Genomic DNA, 21,892 nt, shown 5'->3' with positions numbered 1-21,892 from the left:
TACTACACACTACTGTACCAACTACACACTACTGTACCAACTACACACTATCTACTACTGTACCAATTACACACCGCTGAACCAACTACACACTACTGAACCTACTACACACTACTGAACCTACTACACACTACCTACTACTGTACTAACTACATACTACTGTACCAACTACTGTACCAACTACATACTACTGAACCTACTACACACTACACACTACTGTACCTACTAAAACACTACTGTACCAACTACACACTACTGTACCAACTACACACTACTGTACCAACTACATACTACTGTACCAACTACTGTACCAACTACATACTACTGAACCTACTACACACTACCAACTACACACTACTGTACAAACTACACACTACCTACTACTCTACCAATTACACACTACTGTACAAACTACCTACTACTGTACCAACTACACACTGCTGTACCAACTACATACTACTGTACCAACTACTGTACCAACTACACACTACTGAACCTACTACACACTACCAACTACACACTACTGTACCTACTACACACTACACACTACTGAACCTACTACACACTACTGTACCTACTACACACCCTACACCCTACATACTGTACCAACTACATACTGCTGTACCAACTACATACTGCTGTACCAACTACATACTGCTGTACCAACTATATACTACTGCACCAACTACACACTACTGTACCAACTACACACTACTGAACCTACTACAACTACTGAACCTACTGCTGTACCTGAACCTTACACACTACTGTACCAACTACACACCACTGTACCAATTACACCCACTACTGTACCTGTACCAACTACCTACACTACTGTACCAACTAACTACAACTACATACTGCTGTACCAACTAACATACTGCTGTACCAACTACACACCAACTACACACTGCTGAACCTAACTACACACTACTGAACCTACTACACCCTACTGAACCTACTACACACTACTGTACCTACTACACACTACACTACTGTACCAACTACATACTACACTACATACTGCTGTACCAACTATATACTACTGCACCAACTACACACTACTAACCAACTACACCCTGCTGTACCAACTACACCCCTACTACTGTACCAACTAACCTACTGTACCAACTACTACTGTACCAACTGTACCAACTACACACTACACACCTGTGTACCAACTACACACTACTGCACCAACTACACACTACACCACTACTGTACCAACTACACACTACTGCACCAACTACCTACTGAACTACACTACACCACACTACTGTACCTACTAACTACTGTACCACCTACTGTACCAACTACACACTACCTACTACTGTACCAACTACACACTACTGTACCAACTACATACTACTGTACCAACTACATACTACTGTACCAACTACACACTACTGTACCAACTAATACTACACCAACTACTGTACCAACTAACACACCCTACTGTACCAACTACACACTACCTACTACACACTGCTGTACCAACTACACACTACTGTACAAACTACACACTACTGTACCAACTACATACTACACCAACTACTGTACCAACTACACCCACACCTGTGTACCAACTACACACTACTGTACCTACTACACACTGGTGTACCAACTACACCCTACTGTACCAACTACACCCTGCTGTACCAACTAACTACACACTGCTGTACCAACTACACCCTGCTGTACCTATTACACACTACTGTACCAACTACACCCTACCAACTACACCCTGCTGTACCAACTACACACTGCTGTACCAACTACTGTACCTACTACACTACTGTACCAACTACACACTACTGTACCAACTACACACTATCTACTACTGTACCAATTACACACCGAACCAACTACACACTACTGAACCTACTACACACTACTGAACCTACTACACACTACCTACTACTGTACTAACTACATACTACTGTACCAACTACTGTACCAACTACATACTACTGAACCTACTACACACTACTGTACCTACTAAAACACTACTGTACCAACTACACACTACTGTACCAACTACACACTACTGTACCAACTACATACTACTGTACCAACTACTGTACCAACTACATACTACTGAACCTACTACACACTACCAACTACACACTACTGTACAAACTACACACTACCTACTACTCTACCAATTACACACTACTGTACAAACTACCTACTACTGTACCAACTACACACTGCTGTACCAACTACATACTACTGTACCAACTACTGTACCAACTACACACTACTGAACCTACTACACACTACCAACTACACACTACTGTACCTACTACACACTACACACTACTGAACCTACTACACACTACTGTACCTACTACACACTACACCCTACTGTACCAACTACATACTGCTGTACCAACTACATACTGCTGTACCAACTACATACTGCTGTACCAACTATATACTACTGCACCAACTACACACTACTGTACCAACTACACACTACTGAACTACTACTGAACCTACTACACACTACTGAACCTACTACACACTACTGAACCTACTACACACTGCTGTACCAACTACACACTACCTACTACTCTACCAATTACACACTACACACTACTGTACCTACTACACACTACTGAACCTACTACACACTACTGTACCTACTACACACTACACTACTGAACCAACTACATACTGCTGTACCAACTACATACTGCTGTACCAACTACATACTGCTGCACCAACTACACACTGCTGAACCTATTACACACTACACACTACTGAACCTACTACACACTACTGAACCTACTACACACTACTGTACCTACTACACACTACACCCTACTGTACCAACTACATACTGCTGTACCAACTACATACTGCTGTACCAACTATATACTACTGCACCAACTACACACTACTGAACCAACTACACACTACTGAACCTACTACACACTACTGAACCTACTACACACTACTGAACCTACTACACACTACTGAACCTACTACACACTACCTGCTACTGTACCAACTACACACTACTGTACCAACTACATACTACTGTACCAACTACTGTACCAACTACACACTACACACCTGTGTACCAACTACACACTACTGCACCAACTACACACTACTGCACCAACTACACACTACTGTACCAACTACACACTACTGCACCAACTACATACTACTGAACCTACTACACACTACCTACTACACACTACTGTACCTACTACACACTACTGTACCACCTACACACTACTGTACCAACTACACACTACCTACTACTGTACCAACTACACACTACTGTACCAACTACATACTACTGTACCAACTACATACTACTGTACCAACTACACACTACTGTACCAACTACATACTACTGTACCAACTACTGTACCAACTACATACTACTGAACCTACTACACACTACCTACTACACACTGCTGTACCAACTACACACTACTGTACAAACTACACACTACTGTACCAACTACATACTACTGTACCAACTACTGTACCAACTACACACTACACACCTGTGTACCAACTACACACTACTGTACCTACTACACACTACTGTACCAACTACACCCTGCTGTACCAACTACACACTGCTGTACCTACTACACACTGCTGTACCAACTACACCCTGCTGTACCTATTACACACTACTGTACCAACTACACCCTGCTGTACCAACTACACCCTGCTGTACCAACTACACACTGCTGTACCTATTACACACTACTGTACCTACTACACACTACTGTACCAACTACACACTACTGTACCAACTACACACTATCTACTACTGTACCAATTACACACCGCTGAACCAACTACACACTACTGAACCTACTACACACTACTGAACCTACTACACACTACCTACTACTGTACTAACTACATACTACTGTACCAACTACTGTACCAACTACATACTACTGAACCTACTACACACTACACACTACTGTACCTACTAAAACACTACTGTACCAACTACACACTACTGTACCAACTACACACTACTGTACCAACTACATACTACTGTACCAACTACTGTACCAACTACATACTACTGAACCTACTACACACTACCAACTACACACTACTGTACAAACTACACACTACCTACTACTCTACCAATTACACACTACTGTACAAACTACCTACTACTGTACCAACTACACACTGCTGTACCAACTACATACTACTGTACCAACTACTGTACCAACTACACACTACTGAACCTACTACACACTACCAACTACACACTACTGTACCTACTACACACTACACACTACTGAACCTACTACACACTACTGTACCTACTACACACTACACCCTACTGTACCAACTACATACTGCTGTACCAACTACATACTGCTGTACCAACTACATACTGCTGTACCAACTACATACTGCTGCACCAACTACACACTACTGTACCAACTACACACTACTGAACCTACTACACACTACTGAACCTACTACACACTACTGAACCTACTACACACTACTGAACCTACTACACACTGCTGTACCAACTACACACTACCTACTACTCTACCAATTACACACTACACACTACTGTACCTACTACACACTACTGAACCTACTACACACTACTGTACCTACTACACACTACACACTACTGAACCAACTACATACTGCTGTACCAACTACATACTGCTGTACCAACTACATACTGCTGCACCAACTACACACTGCTGAACCTATTACACACTACACACTACTGAACCTACTACACACTACTGAACCTACTACACACTACTGTACCTACTACACACTACACCCTACTGTACCAACTACATACTGCTGTACCAACTACATACTGCTGTACCAACTATATACTACTGCACCAACTACACACTACTGAACCAACTACACACTACTGAACCTACTACACACTACTGAACCTACTACACACTACTGAACCTACTACACACTACTGAACCTACTACACACTACCTGCTACTGTACCAACTACACACTACTGTACCAACTACATACTACTGTACCAACTACTGTACCAACTACACACTACACACCTGTGTACCAACTACACACTACTGCACCAACTACACACTACTGCACCAACTACACACTACTGTACCAACTACACACTACTGCACCAACTACATACTACTGAACCTACTACACACTACCTACTACACACTACTGTACCTACTACACACTACTGTACCACCTACACACTACTGTACCAACTACACACTACCTACTACTGTACCAACTACACACTACTGTACCAACTACATACTACTGTACCAACTACATACTACTGTACCAACTACACACTACTGTACCAACTACATACTACTGTACCAACTACTGTACCAACTACATACTACTGAACCTACTACACACTACCTACTACACACTGCTGTACCAACTACACACTACTGTACAAACTACACACTACTGTACCAACTACTGTACCAACTACACACTACACACCTGTGTACCAACTACACACTACTGTACCTACTACACACTACTGTACCAACTACACCCTGCTGTACCAACTACACACTGCTGTACCTACTACACACTGCTGTACCAACTACACCCTGCTGTACCTATTACACACTACTGTACCAACTACACCCTGCTGTACCAACTACACCCTGCTGTACCAACTACACCCTGCTGTACCAACTACACACTGCTGTACCTATTACACACTACTGTACCTACTACACACTACTGTACCAACTACACACTACTGTACCAACTACACACTACTGTACCAACTACACACTATCTACTACTGTACCAATTACACACCGCTGAACCAACTACACACTACTGAACCTACTACACACTACTGAACCTACTACACACTACCTACTACTGTACTAACTACATACTACTGTACCAACTACTGTACCAACTACATACTACTGAACCTACTACACACTACACACTACTGTACCTACTAAAACACTACTGTACCAACTACACACTACTGTACCAACTACACACTACTGTACCAACTACATACTACTGTACCAACTACTGTACCAACTACATACTACTGAACCTACTACACACTACCAACTACACACTACTGTACAAACTACACACTACCTACTACTCTACCAATTACACACTACTGTACAAACTACCTACTACTGTACCAACTACACACTGCTGTACCAACTACATACTACTGTACCAACTACTGTACCAACTACACACTACTGAACCTACTACACACTACCAACTACACACTACTGTACCTACTACACACTACACACTACTGAACCTACTACACACTACTGTACCTACTACACACTACACCCTACTGTACCAACTACATACTGCTGTACCAACTACATACTGCTGTACCAACTACATACTGCTGTACCAACTACATACTGCTGTACCAACTATATACTACTGCACCAACTACACACTACTGTACCAACTACACACTACTGAACCTACTACACACTACTGAACCTACTACACACTACTGAACCTACTACACACTGCTGTACCAACTACACACTACCTACTACTCTACCAATTACACACTACACACTACTGTACCTACTACACACTACTGAACCTACTACACACTACTGTACCTACTACACACTACACACTACTGAACCAACTACATACTGCTGTACCAACTACATACTGCTGTACCAACTACATACTGCTGCACCAACTACACACTGCTGAACCTATTACACACTACACACTACTGAACCTACTACACACTACTGAACCTACTACACACTACTGTACCTACTACACACTACACCCTACTGTACCAACTACATACTGCTGTACCAACTACATACTGCTGTACCAACTATATACTACTGCACCAACTACACACTACTGAACCAACTACACACTACTGAACCTACTACACACTACTGAACCTACTACACACTACTGAACCTACTACACACTACTGAACCTACTACACACTACCTGCTACTGTACCAACTACACACTACTGTACCAACTACATACTACTGTACCAACTACTGTACCAACTACACACTACACACCTGTGTACCAACTACACACTACTGCACCAACTACACACTACTGCACCAACTACACACTACTGTACCAACTACACACTACTGTACCACCTACACACTACTGGACCAACTACACACTACCTACTACTGTACCAACTACACACTACTGTACCAACTACATACTACTGTACCAACTACATACTACTGTACCAACTACACACTACTGTACCAACTACATACTACTGTACCAACTACTGTACCAACTACATACTACTGAACCTACTACACACTACCTACTACACACTGCTGTACCAACTACACACTACTGTACAAACTACACACTACTGTACCAACTACATACTACTGTACCAACTACTGTACCAACTACACACTACACACCTGTGTACCAACTACACACTACTGTACCTACTACACACTACTGTACCAACTACACCCTGCTGTACCAACTACACACTGCTGTACCTACTACACACTGCTGTACCAACTACACCCTGCTGTACCTATTACACACTACTGTACCAACTACACACTACTGTACCAACTACACCCTGCTGTACCAACTACACACTGCTGTACCTATTACACACTACTGTACCAACTACACACCACTGTACCAACTACACCCTGCTGTACCAACTACACACTACTGTACCAACTAACTACACCCTGCTGTACCAACTAACTACACCCTGCTGTACCTACTACACCCTGCTGTACCTACTACACCCTGCTGTACTAACTACACCCTGCTGTACCTACTACACCCTGCTGTACCTACTACACACTACTGTACCTACTAACTACACACTACTGTACCAACTAACTACACCCTGCTGTACCAACTACACCCTGCTGTACCAACTACACCCTGCTGTACCAACTACACCCTACTGTACCAACTAACTACACCCTGCTGTACCAACTACACACTACTGTACCAACTACACCCTGCTGTACCAACTACACCCTGCTGTACCAACTACACCCTACTGTACCAACTAACTACACCCTGCTGTACCAACTAACTACACCCTGCTGTACCAACTACACCCTGCTGTACCAACTACACACTACTGTACCAACTACACCCTGCTGTACCAACTAACTACACCCTGCTGTACCAACTAACTACACCCTGCTGTACCAACTACACCCTGCTGTACCAACTACACCCTGCTGTACCAACTACACACTACTGTACCAACTACACCCTGCTGTACCAACTACACCCTGCTGTACCAACTACACCCTGCTGTACCAACTACACCCTGGTGTACCAACTACACACTACTGTACCAACTACACACTACTGTACCAACTACACACTACTGTACCAACTAACTACACCCTGCTGTACCAACTAACTACACCCTGCTGTACCAACTACACCCTGCTGTACCTATTACACACTACTGTACCTACTACACACTACTGTACCAACTACACACTACTGTACCAACTACACACTATCTACTACTGTACCAATTACACACCGCTGAACCAACTACACACTACTGAACCTACTACACACTACTGAACCTACTACACACTACCTACTACTGTACTAACTACATACTACTGTACCAACTACTGTACCAACTACATACTACTGAACCTACTACACACTACACAGTACTGTACCTACTACACACTACTGTACCAACTACATACTACTGTACCAACTACTGTACCAACTACATACTACTGAACCTACTACACACTACCAACTACACACTACTGTACAAACTACACACTACCTACTACTCTACCAATTACACACTACTGTACAAACTACCTACTACTGTACCAACTACACACTGCTGTACCAACTACATACTACTGTACCAACTACTGTACCAACTACACACTACTGAACCTACTACACACTACCAACTACACACTACTGTACCTACTACACACTACACACTACTGAACCTACTACACACTACTGTACCTACTACACACTACACCCTACTGTACCAACTACATACTGCTGTACCAACTACATACTGCTGTACCAACTATATACTACTGCACCAACTACACACTACTGTACCAACTACACACTACTGAACCTACTACACACTACTGAACCTACTACACACTACTGAACCTACTACACACTACCTACTACATACTACTGTACCAACTACTGTACCAACTACACACTACTGCACCAACTACACACTACTGCACCAACTACACACTACTGCACCAACTACACACTACTGCACCAACTACACACTACTGAACCTACTACACACTACTGTACCAACTACATACTACTGTACCAACTACTGTACCAACTACATACTACTGAACCTACTACACACTACCTACTACACACTACTGTACCTACTACACACTACTGTACCAACTACACACTACTGTACCAACTACACACGACCTACTACTGTTCCAACTACACACTACTGTACCAACTACATACTACTGTACCAACTACATACTACTGTACCAACTACTGTACCAACTACATACTACTGAACCTACTACACACTACCTACTACACACTACTGTACCTACTACACACTACTGTACCAACTACACACTACTGTACCAACTACACACTACTGTACCAACTACACACTACCTACTACTGTACCAACTACATACTACTGTACCAACTACTGTACCAACTACATACTACTGAACCTACTACACACTACCTACTACACACTGCTGTACCAACTACACACTACCTACTACTCTACCAATTACACACTACATTTAAGACATTTAACATTTAACATTTAAGTCATTTAGCAGACGCTCTTATCCAGAGCGACTTACAAATTGGTGCTTTCACCTTATGACATCCAGTGGAACAGCCACTTTACAATAGTGCATCTAGGTCTTTTAAGGGGGGAGAAGGATTACTTTATCCTATCCTAGGTATTCCTTAAAGAGGTGGGGTTTCAGGTGTCTCCGGAAGGTGGTGATTGACTCCGCTGTCCTGGCGTCGTGAGGGAGTTTGTTCCACCATTGGGGGGCCAGAGCAGCGAACAGTTTTGACTGGGCTGAGCGGGAACTGTACTTCCTCAGTGGTAGGGAGGCGAGCAGGCCAGAGGTGGATGAACGCAGTGCCCTTGTTTGGGTGTAGGGCCTGATCAGAGCCTGGAGGTACTGAGGTGCCGTTCCCCTCACAGCTCCGTAGGCAAGCACCATGGTCTTGTAGCGGATGCGAGCTTCAACTGGAAGCCAGTGGAGAGAGCGGAGGAGCGGGGTGACGTGAGAGAACTTGGGAAGGTTGAACACCAGACGGGCTGCGGCGTTCTGGATGAGTTGTAGGGTTTAATGGCACAGGCAGGGAGCCCAGCCAACAGCGAGTTGCAGTAATCCAGACGGGAGATGACAAGTGCCTGGATTAGGACCTGCGCCGCTTCCTGTGTGAGGCAGGGTCGTACTCTGCGGATGTTGTAGAGCATGAACCTACAGGAACGGGCCACCGCCTTGATGTTAGTTGAGAACGACAGGGTGTTGTCAGGATCACGCCAAGGTTCTTAGCGCTCTGGGACGAGGACACAATGGAGTTGTCAACCGTGATGGCGAGATCATGGAACGGGCAGTCCTTCCCCGGGAGGAAGAGCAGCTCCGTCTTGCCGAGGTTCAGCTTGAGGTGATGATCCGTCATCCACACTGATATGTCTGCCAGACATGCAGAGATGCGATTCGCCACCTGGTCGTCAGAAGGGGGAAAGGAGAAGATTAATTGTGTGTCGTCTGCATAGCAATGATAGGAGAGACCATGTGGGTTATGACAGAGCCAAGTGACTTGGTGTATAGCGAGAATAGGAGAGGGCCTAGAACAGAGCCCTGGGGGACACCAGTGGTGAGAGCACGTGGTGAGGAGACGGATTCTCGCCACGCCACCTGGTAGGAGCGACCTGTCAGGTAGGACGCAATCCAAGCGTGGGCCGCGCCGGAGATGCCCAACTCGGAGAGGGTGGAGAGGAGGATCTGATGGTTCACAGTATCGAAGGCAGCCGATAGGTCTAGAAGGATGAGAGCAGAGGAGAGAGAGTTAGCTTTAGCAGTGCGGAGCGCCTCCGTGATACAGAGAAGAGCAGTCTCAGTTGAATGACTAGTCTTGAAACCTGACTGATTTGGATCAAGAAGGTCATTCTGAGAGAGATAGCGGGAGAGCTGGCCAAGGACGGCACGTTCAAGAGTTTTGGAGAGAAAAGAAAGAAGGGATACTGGTCTGTAGTTGTTGACATCGGAGGATCGAGTGTAGGTTTTTTCAGAAGGGGTGCAACTCTCGCTCTCTTGAAGACGGGAGGGACGTAGCCAGCGGTCAGGGATGAGTTGATGAGCGAGGTGAGGTAAGGGAGAAGGTCACCGGAGATGGTCTGGAGAAGAGAGGAGGGGATAGGGTCAAGCGGGCAGGTTGTTGGGCGGCCGGCCGTCACAAGACGCGAGATGTCATCTGGAGAGAGGGGGAGAAAGAGGTCAGAGCACAGGGTAGGGCAGTGTGAGCAGAACCAGCGGTGTCGTTTGACTTAGCAAACGAGGATCGGATGTCGTCGACCTTCTTTTCAAAATGGTTGACGAAGTCATCTGCAGAGAGGGAGGAGGGGGGGAGGGGAGGAGGATTCAAGAGGGAGAGAAGGTGGCAAAGAGCTTCCTAGGGTTAGAGGCAGATGCTTGGAATTTAGAGTGGTAGAAAGTGGCTTTAGCAGCAGAGACAGAGGAGGAAAATGTAGAGAGGAGGGAGTGAAAGAGGATGCCAGGTCCGCAGGGAGGCGAGTTTTCCTCCATTTCCGCTCGGCTGCCCGGAGCCCTGTTCTGTGAGCTCGCAATGAGTCGTCGAGCCACGGAGGCGGGAGGGAGGACCGAGCCGGCCTGGAGGATAGGGGACATAGAGAGTCAAAGGATGCAGAAAGGGAGGAGAGGAGGGTTGAGGAGGCAGAATCAGGAGATAGGTTGGAGAAGGTTTGAGCAGAGGAAGAGATGATAGGATGGAAGAGGAGAGAGTAGCGGGGGAGAGAGAGCGAAGGTTGGGACGGCGCGATACCATCCGAGTAGGGGCAGTGTGGGAAGTGTTGGATGAGAGCGAGAGGAAAAGGATACAAGGTAGTGGTCGGAGACTTGGAGGAGTTGCAATGAGGTTAGTGGAGGAACAGCATCTAGTAAAGATGAGGTCGAGCGTATTGCCTGCCTTGTGAGTAGGGGGAAGGTGAGAGGGTGAGGTCAAAAGAGGAGAGGGAGTGGAAAGAAGGGAGGCAGAGAGGAATGAGTCAAAGGTAGACGTGGGGAGGTTAAAGTCGCCCAGAACTGTGAGAGGTGAGCCGTCCTCAGGAAAGGAGCTTATCAAGGCATCAAGCTCATTGATGAACTCTCCGAGGGAACCTGGAGGGCGATAAATGATAAGGATGTTAAGCTTGAAAGGGCTGGTAACTGTGACAGCATGGAATTCAAAGGAGGCGATAGACAGATGGGTAAGGGGAGAAAGAGAGAATGACCACTTGGGAGAGATGAGGATCCCGGTGCCACCACCCCGCTGACCAGAAGCTCTCGGGGTGTGCGAGAGCACGTGGGGCGGACGAAGAGAGCAGTAGGAGTAGCGGTGTTGTCTGTGGTGATCCATGTTTCCGTCAGAGCCAAGAAGTCGAGGGACTGGAGGGAGGCATAGGCTGAGATGAACTCTGCCTTGTTGGCCGCAGATCGGCAGTTCCAGAGGCTACCGGAGACCTGGAACTCCACGTGGGTCGTGCGCGCTGGGACCACCAGATTAGGGTGGCTGCGGCCATGCGGTGTGGAGCGTTTGTATGGTCTGTGCAGAGAGGAGAGAACAGGGATAGACAGACACATAGTTGACAGGCTAGAGAAGAGGCTACGCTAATGCAGAGGAGATTGGAATGACAAGTGGACTACACGTCTCGAATGTTCAGAAAGTTAAGCTTACGTAGCAAGAATCTAATTGACTAAAATGATTAAAATGATAGAGTACTGCTGGGGTAGGCTAGCTGCGTTGTTGACACTACCCTAATCAAGTCGTACCGTTGAGTGTGAAGTTTCTACAATGCTGCTTTTCGGGAGCTAGCTGGCTAGCTAGCAGTGTTGGTTACGTTACGTTGCGTTAGGAGAACGACAATAGCTGGCTAGCTAACCTAGAAAATCGCTCTAGACTACACAATTATCTTTGAAACAAAGACGGCTATGTAGCTAGCTATGTAGCTAGCTACGATCAAACAAATCACACCGTTGGGACTGTAATGAAATGAAATGAAAAAGTGATACTACCTGTGGAGCGACGCGGAATGCGAAAGTTCTATTCAGTAGACGTTGGCTGGCTATTGGCTAGCTAGGAGTGTCTCCTACGTTAAGGACGACAAAATAGCTGGCTAGCTAACCTCGGTGAATTAAGATAATCACTCTAAGACTACACACTCTAAACTACACAATTATCTTGGATACGAAGACAGCAAAGACAACTATGTAGCTATCTAATACTACACTAATCAAGTCGTTCGGTTGAGTGTGATAGTTACTACAGTGCTACGGTAGCCGGTGAACGTATGCTAGCTGGCTAGCTGCTAGGCAGATAGGAGGGCGACGAAATAGTACACTACTGTACAAACTACACACTGCTGTACCAACTACACACTACCTACTACTCTACCAATTACACACTACACACTACTGTACCTACTACACACTACACACTACTGAACCTACTACACACTACTGTACCTACTACACACTACACCCTACTGTACCAACTACATACTGCTGTACCAACTACATACTGCTGTACCAACTACATACTGCTGTACCAACTACATACTGCTGCACCAACTACACACTACTGAACCTACTACACACTACTGAACCTACTACACACTACTGAACCTACTACACACTACTGAACCTACTACACACTACTGAACCTACTACACACTACCTACTACACACTACTGTACCTACTACACACTACTGTACCAACTACACACTACTGTACCAACTACACACGACCTACTACTGTTCCAACTACACACTACTGTACCAACTACATACTACTGTACCAACTACATACTACTGTACCAACTACTGTACCAACTACATACTACTGAACCTACTACACACTACCTACTACACACTACTGTACCTACTACACACTACTGTACCAACTACACACTACTGTACCAACTACACACTACTGTACCAACTACACACTACCTACTACTGTACCAACTACACACTACTGTACCAACTACATACTACTGTACCAACTACTGTACCAACTACATACTACTGAACCTACTACACACTACCTACTACACACTGCTGTACCAACTACACACTACCTACTACTCTACCAATTACACACTACTGTACAAACTACGCACTGCTGTACCAACTACACACTACCTACTACTCTACCAATTACACACTACACACTACTGTACAAACTACACACTGCTGTACCAACTACACACTACCTACTACTCTACCAATTACACACTACACACTACTGTACCTACTACACACTACACACTACTGAACCTACTACACACTACTGTACCTACTACACACTACACACTACTGAACCTACTACACACTACTGTACCTACTACACACTACACCCTACTGTACCAACTACATACTGCTGTACCAACTACATACTGCTGTACCAACTACATACTGCTGTACCAACTACATACTGCTGCACCAACTACACACTACTGAACCTACTACACACTACTGAACCTACTACACACTACTGAACCTACTACACACTACTGAACCTACTACACACTACTGAACCTACTACTGTACCAACTACACACTACTGTACCAACTACATACTACTGTACCAACTACACACTACACACCTGTGTACCAACTACACACTACTGCACCAACTACACACTACTGCACCTACTACACACTACTGAACCTACTACACACTACTGAACCTACTACACACTACCTACTACTGTACCAACTACACACTACTGTACCAACTACATACTACTGTACCAACTACTGTACCAACTACATACTACTGAACCTACTACACACTACCTACTACACACTGCTGTACCAACTACACACTACTGTACAAACTACACACTGCTGTACCAACTACACACTACCTACTACTCTACCAATTACACACTACACACTACTGTACCTACTACACACTACACACTACTGAACCTACTACACACTACTGTACCTACTACACACTACACACTACTGAACCAACTACATACTGCTGTACCAACTACACCCTGCTGTACCTACTACACCCTGCTGTACCTACTACACCCTGCTGTACCTACTACACCCTGCTGTACTAACTACACCCTGCTGTACCTACTACACCCTGCTGTACCTACTACACACTACTGTACCTACTAACTACACACTACTGTACCAACTAACTACACCCTGCTGTACCAACTACACCCTGCTGTACCAACTACACCCTGCTGTACCAACTACACCCTGCTGTACCAACTACACACTACTGTACAAACTACACACTGCTGGACCAACTACACACTACCTACTACTCTACCAATTACACACTACACACTACTGTACCTACTACACACTACACACTACTGAACCTACTACACACTACTGTACCTACTACACACTACACACTACTGAACCTACTACACACTACTGTACCTACTACACACTACACCCTACTGTACCAACTACATACTGCTGTACCAACTACATACTGCTGTACCAACTATATACTACTGCACCAACTACACACTACTGCACCAACTACACACTACTGAACCTACTACACACTACTGAACCTACTACACACTACTGAACCTACTACACACTACCTGCTACTGTACCAACTACACACTACTGTACCAACTACATCGAAATCCAGCGTCTGACGATATTATGCATGATTTCTGTTCTGGGTGTCCGAGATGCGGTGGCCCTCTGCGCCGTGGCCCTCTGCGCCGTGGTCCTCTGCACGGTGGACCTCTGCGCCGTGGCCCTCTGCGCCGTGGCCCTCTGCGCGGTGGCCCTCTGCGCGGTGGCCCTCTGCACGGTGGCCCTCTGCACGGTGGCCCTCTGCGCCGTGGCCCTCTGCGCCGTGGCCCTCTGCGCCGTGGCCCTCTGCACGGTGGCCCTCTGCACGGTGGCCCTCTGCGCCGTGGCCCTCTGCACGGTGGCCCTCTGCACGGTGGCCCTCTGCACGGTGGCCCTCTGCGCTGTGGCCCTCTGCGCTGTGGCCCTCTACGCGGTGGCCCTCTGCGCCGTGGCCCTCTGCGCCGTGGCCCTCTGCGCGGTGTCCCTCTGCGCCGTGGCCCTCTGCACGGTGGCCCTCTGCACGGTGGCCCTCTGCACGGTGGCCCTCTGCACGGTGGCCCTCTGCACGGTGGCCCTCTGCACGGTGGCCCTCTGCGCGGTGGTCCTCTGCACGGTGGCTCAGTCGGTTGAGCAACGGTGCTTCCTACACCTGAATACTGGGATCTGAGCGTCTGCTAAATGGCTATGTAATAATGAATATCTGTGTTTTGTCTCAGTTTATAGACAGTGACACAAGCAACGATGGCTATGTGGACACAGACGAGGAGGTGTCCAATGGGAGGGTGAATCTACTGAACGGCTCTGGGCCTCCATACTTCCACAGTTACCTCTACATGAAGGGTCAGTACTGAGTAAACTCGTCCACAGGCTTGAATTGCAGGCGCATGGAGCCTGGGGGGGGTGTTTAAAATAGAGATGGGAGAGGGGAAAGAGAGCTTCAGCTGTATTAAATTGGACTTTGGTAAATCCCCAATCAGAAGAAATGTTCTATCACAGCGACCATGTTATTTTGGGATTCTAAGTTAGGACATATAAAGTTTTTATATGTGAAAACAATTTCTTAGAATCGTACTTTCCGATTTCTCGAACTCCCTCGTTTAGTCCACAAAGAGGGTGAGGTTCTAGATGGTGACGGACTGCTGGATCAGCCAATTAAAACCGGCAGCAGTTTTCGCCGCTCCTGCCATATATTGCCATTCAAGTCCCGTTGTCTGAGGTGATCTGAAACCAGACGTCTGGACAGAGAGAGAGTTCTGAGGTGGTCTGAAACCAGACGTCTGGACAGAGAGAGAGTTCTGAGGTGGTCTGAAACCAGACGTCTGGACAGAGAGAGAGTTCTGAGGGGATCTGAAACCAGACGTCTGGACAGAGAGAGAGTTCTGAGGGGATCTGAAACCAGACGTCTGGACAGAGAGAGAGTTCTGAGGGGATCTGAAACCAGACGTCTGGACAGAGAGAGAGTTCTGAGGGGATCTGAAACCAGACGTCTGGACAGAGAGAGAGTTCTGAGGGGATCTGAAACCAGACGTCTGGACAGAGAGACAGTCAGCTGGTGGACCACTGGCCAACAATGTTCTACTGAAGACACTGTTGCTGGTAGGGTGAGCACGTTAGCATACCAGTAAGTCCTCTGGCTGGCTGGTAGGGTTAGCACGTTAGCATACCAATAACTCCTCTGGTGGGCTTGTAGGGTTAGCATACCAGTAAGTCCTCTGGTGGGCTTGTAGGGTTAGCACGTGAGCAGACGAGTAAGTCCTCTGGCGGGCTGGTAGGGTTAGCACGTTAGCATACCAGTAACTCCTCTGGTGGGCTTGTAGGGTTAGCACGTTAGCAGACGAGTAAGTCCTCTGGCTGGCTGGTAGGGTTAGCACGTTAGCATACCAGTAACTCCTCTGGTGGGCTTGTAGGGTTAGCACGTTAGCAGACGAGTAAGTCCTCTGGCTGGCTGGTAGGGTTAGCACGTTAGCACGTTAGTCCTCTGGCTGGCTGGTATACCACCAGAGAGTGGTATCTTGTGTTATCGCCTATGAATCTCTTCCTTTAACAATCTACATTCTGCAAAGACTGCAACATTTATTGTCATTAATCGTCATTGTCTGTCTTTCTCTCCACATCTCTCTGTAAAACACTTAGTAATAACTGCTGATGTCAAAAAGGGCTTTCTAAATACATTATTATATTATATATTATTATTATACATATTGTATATACATTGCTCAAAGAAATAAAGGGAACACTAAAATAACACATCCTAGATCTGAATGAATGAAATATTCTTATTAAATACTTTTTTCTTTACATAGTTGAATGTGCTGACAACAAAATCACACAAAAATTATCAATGGAAATCAAATGTATCAACCCATGGAGGTCTGGATTTGGATTCACGCTCAAAATTAAAGTGGAAAACCACACTACAGGCTGATCCAACTTTGATGTAATGTCCTTAAAACAAGTCAAAATGAGGCTCAGTAGTGTGCGTGGTGTCCACGTGCCTGTATGACCTCCCTACAACGCCTGGGCGTGCTCCTGATGAGGTGGCGGATGGTCTCCTGAGGGATCTCCACCCAGACCTGGACTAAAGCATCCGCCAACTCCTGGACAGTCTGTGGTGCAACGTGGCGTTGGTGGATGGAGCGAGACATGATGTCCCAGATGTGCTCAATTGGATTCATGTCTGGGGAACGGGCGGGCCAGTCCATAGTATCAATGCCTTCCTCTTGCAGGAACTGCTGACACACTCCACCCACATAAGGTCTAGCATTGTCTTGCATTAGGAGGAACCCAGGGCCAACCGCACCAGCATATGGTCTCACAAGGGGTCTGAGGATCTCATCTCGGTACCAAATGGCAGTAAGACTACCTCTGGCGAGCACATGGAGGGCTGTGCGGCCCCCCAAAGAAATGCCACCCCACACCATGACTGACCCACAGCCAAACCGGTCATGCTGGAGGATGTTGCAGGCAGCAGAACGTTCTCCACGGCGTCTCCAGACTGTCACGTCTGTCACATGTGCTCAGTGTGAACCTGTTTTCATCTGTGAAGAGCGCAGGGCGCCAGTGGCAAATTTGCCAATCTTGGTGTTCTCTGGCAAATGCCAAACGTCCTGCACGGTGTTGGGCTGTAAGCACAACCCCCACCTGTGGACGTTGGGCCCTCATACCACCCTCATGGAGTCTGTTTCTGACCGTTTGAGCAGACACATGCACATTTGTGGCCTGCTGGAGGTCGTTTTGCAGGGCTCTGGCAGTGCTCCTCCTGCTCCTCCTTGCACAAAGGAGGTCCTGCTGCTGGGTTGTTGCCCTCCTACGGCTTCCTCCACGTCTCCTGATGTACTGGCCTGTCTCCTGGTAGCGCCTCCATGCTCTGGACACTACGCTGACAGACACAGCAAACCTTCTTGCCACAGCTCGCATTGATGTGCCATCCTGGATGAGCTGCACTACCTGAGCCACTTGTGTGGGTTGTAGACTCCGTCTCATGCTACCACTAGAGGGAAAGCACCGCCAGCATTCAAAAGTGACCAAAACATCAGCCAGGAAGCATAGGAACTGAGAAGTGGTCTGTGGTCACCACCTGCAGAACCACTCCTTTATTGGGGGGTGTCTTGCTAATTGCCTGTAATTTCCACCTGTTGTCTATTCCATTTGCTCAACAGCATGTGACATTTATTGTCAATCAGTGTTGCTTCCTAAGTGGACAGTTTGATTTCACAGAAGTGTGATTGACTTGGAGCTACATTGTGTTTAAGTGTTCCCTTTCTTTTTTTGAGCAGTGTACATTATTTGGTAGATAACCCCCCCCCCCTCTGTTCTCCAGGTGGACTGATGATCTCTCTCCCTTCTCTCTCTCCTCCCCCTCTCTCTCTCTCCTCTCCCCCCTCCGTTCTCCAGGTGGACTGATGATCTCTCTCCCCTCCCCCTCTCTCTCTCTCCTCTCTCCCCCTCCGTTCTCCAGGTGGACTGATGATCACTCTCCTTCTCTCTCTCCTCCCCCTCTCTCTCTCTCCTCTCCCCCTCCGTTCTCCAGGTGGACTGATGATCTCTCCCTTCTCTCTCTCCTCCCCTCTCTCTCTCTCCTCTCCCCCTCCGTTCTCCAGGTGGACTGATGATCTCTCTCCCTTCTCTCTCTCCTCCCCTCTCTCTCTCTCTCTCCCCCTCCGTTCTCCAGGTGGACTGATGATCACTCTCCCTTCTCTCTCTCCTCCCCCTCTCTCTCTCTCCTCTCCCCTCCGTTCTCCAGGTGGACTGATGATCTCTCTCCCTTCTCTCTCTCCTCCCCTCTCTCTCTCTCCTCTCCCCCTCCGTTCTCCAGGTGGACTGATGATCTCTCTCTCTCCTCCCCTCTCTCTCTCTCCTCTCCCCCTCCGTTCTCCAGGTGGACTGATGATCACTCTCCTTCTCTCTCTCCTCCCCCTCTCTCTCTCTCCTCTCCCCCTCCATTCTCCAGGTGGACTGATGATCTCTCTTCCTTCTCTCTCTCCTCCCCCTCTCTCTCTCTCCTCTCCCCCCCTCCGTTCTCCAGGTGGACTGATGATCACTCTCCCTTCTCTCTCTCCTCCCCCTCTCTCTCTCCTCTCCCCCCCTCCGTTCTCCAGGTGGACTGATGATCCCCTGGCGACGGAGGTGGTGTGTGTTGAAGGACGAAACCTTCATGTGGTTCAGGGCTAAGCAGGACAGTCTGAAGAGTGGCTGGCTGTATAAGAAGGGAGGTGGCATGTCCACTCTGTCCAGACGGAACTGGAAGCTGCGCTGGTTCGTACTGAGAGACGATAAACTCATGTACTTTGAGAGCGACAGCGAGGAGAAACTGAAGGGGACCGTGGACATCCGCTCCGCCATGTAAGAATCTACTCCCATATCTGATGAAACAGGCTAACCTAACGTTCACCTCCAAGGCTGCATTCACACAGGCAGACAGATTCTGATCTTTTTTTTTTCCCACTAATTGGTATTTTGACAAATCACATCAGATCTGCTTCAACTGGTCTAATTGGTCAAAAGAACAGTTAGTGAAAAGATCAGAATTGGGCTGCCTGTGTGAACACAGCCATGTTCTTTCCAGTTACAGTTTCTCTTCTCCTGATTTTACTTTTTAGAACTCTGGCAAAAATGTATCTTACACGTTACTAGATTAATACATTACTAGCTGAATACATTACTAGACTGGTACATTACTAGACTGGTACATTACTAGATTAATACATTATGAGATGAATACATTACTAGACTGGTACATTACTAGACTGGTACATTACTAGACTGGTACTGGTACATTACTAGACTGGTACATTACTAGACTGGTACATTACGAGATTAATACATTACTAGACTGGTACATTACTAGACTGGTACATTACGAGATTAATACATTACTAGACTGGTACATTACTAGACTGGTACATTACTAGACTGGTACATTACTAGACTGGTATATTACTAGATGAATACATTACTAGACTGGTACATTACTAGACTGGTACATTACTAGACTGGTACATTACTAGACTGGTACATTACTAGATTAATACATTACTAGACTGGTACATTACTAGATGAATACATTACTAGATGAATACATTACTAGACTGGTACATTACTAGACTGGTACATTACTAAACTGGTACATTACTAGATTAATACATTACTAGACTGGTACATTACGAGATTAATACATTACTAGACTGGTACATTACTAGACGGGTACATTACTAGATGAATACATTACTAGACTGGTACATTACTAGACTGGTACATTACTAGATTAATACATTACTAGACTGGTACATTACTAGACTACATTACTAGATTAATACATTACTAGACATTACTAGACGGGTACATTACTAGACTGGTACATTACTAGATGAATACATTACTAGATGAATACATTACTAGACTGGTACATTACTAGACGGGTACATTACTAGATTAATACATTACTAGATTAATACATTACTAGACTGGTACATTACTAGACTGGTACATTACTAGATGAATACATTACGAGATTA

General features: G+C 46.2%; 1 protein-coding gene across 1 annotated transcript in view; it reads left to right on the top strand.

The window, feature by feature from the left end:
- myo10l3 (myosin X, like 3) overlaps positions 1–21,892 on the top strand; it is a 250,853-nt gene that overhangs the window by 178,219 nt on the left and 50,742 nt on the right. The window contains exons 24-25 of the mRNA XM_065019717.1: positions 16,595–16,718; positions 20,477–20,720. Coding sequence (XP_064875789.1) covers positions 16,595–16,718; positions 20,477–20,720 — 368 coding nt within the window. The remainder of the gene's footprint in view (positions 1–16,594; positions 16,719–20,476; positions 20,721–21,892) is intronic.

This window comes from Oncorhynchus nerka, linkage group LG1 (assembly GCF_034236695.1).
Source record: "Oncorhynchus nerka isolate Pitt River linkage group LG1, Oner_Uvic_2.0, whole genome shotgun sequence".
NCBI classification, from domain to species: domain Eukaryota; kingdom Metazoa; phylum Chordata; class Actinopteri; order Salmoniformes; family Salmonidae; genus Oncorhynchus; species Oncorhynchus nerka.
This window is presented reverse-complemented; position numbering and strand designations above follow the sequence as displayed.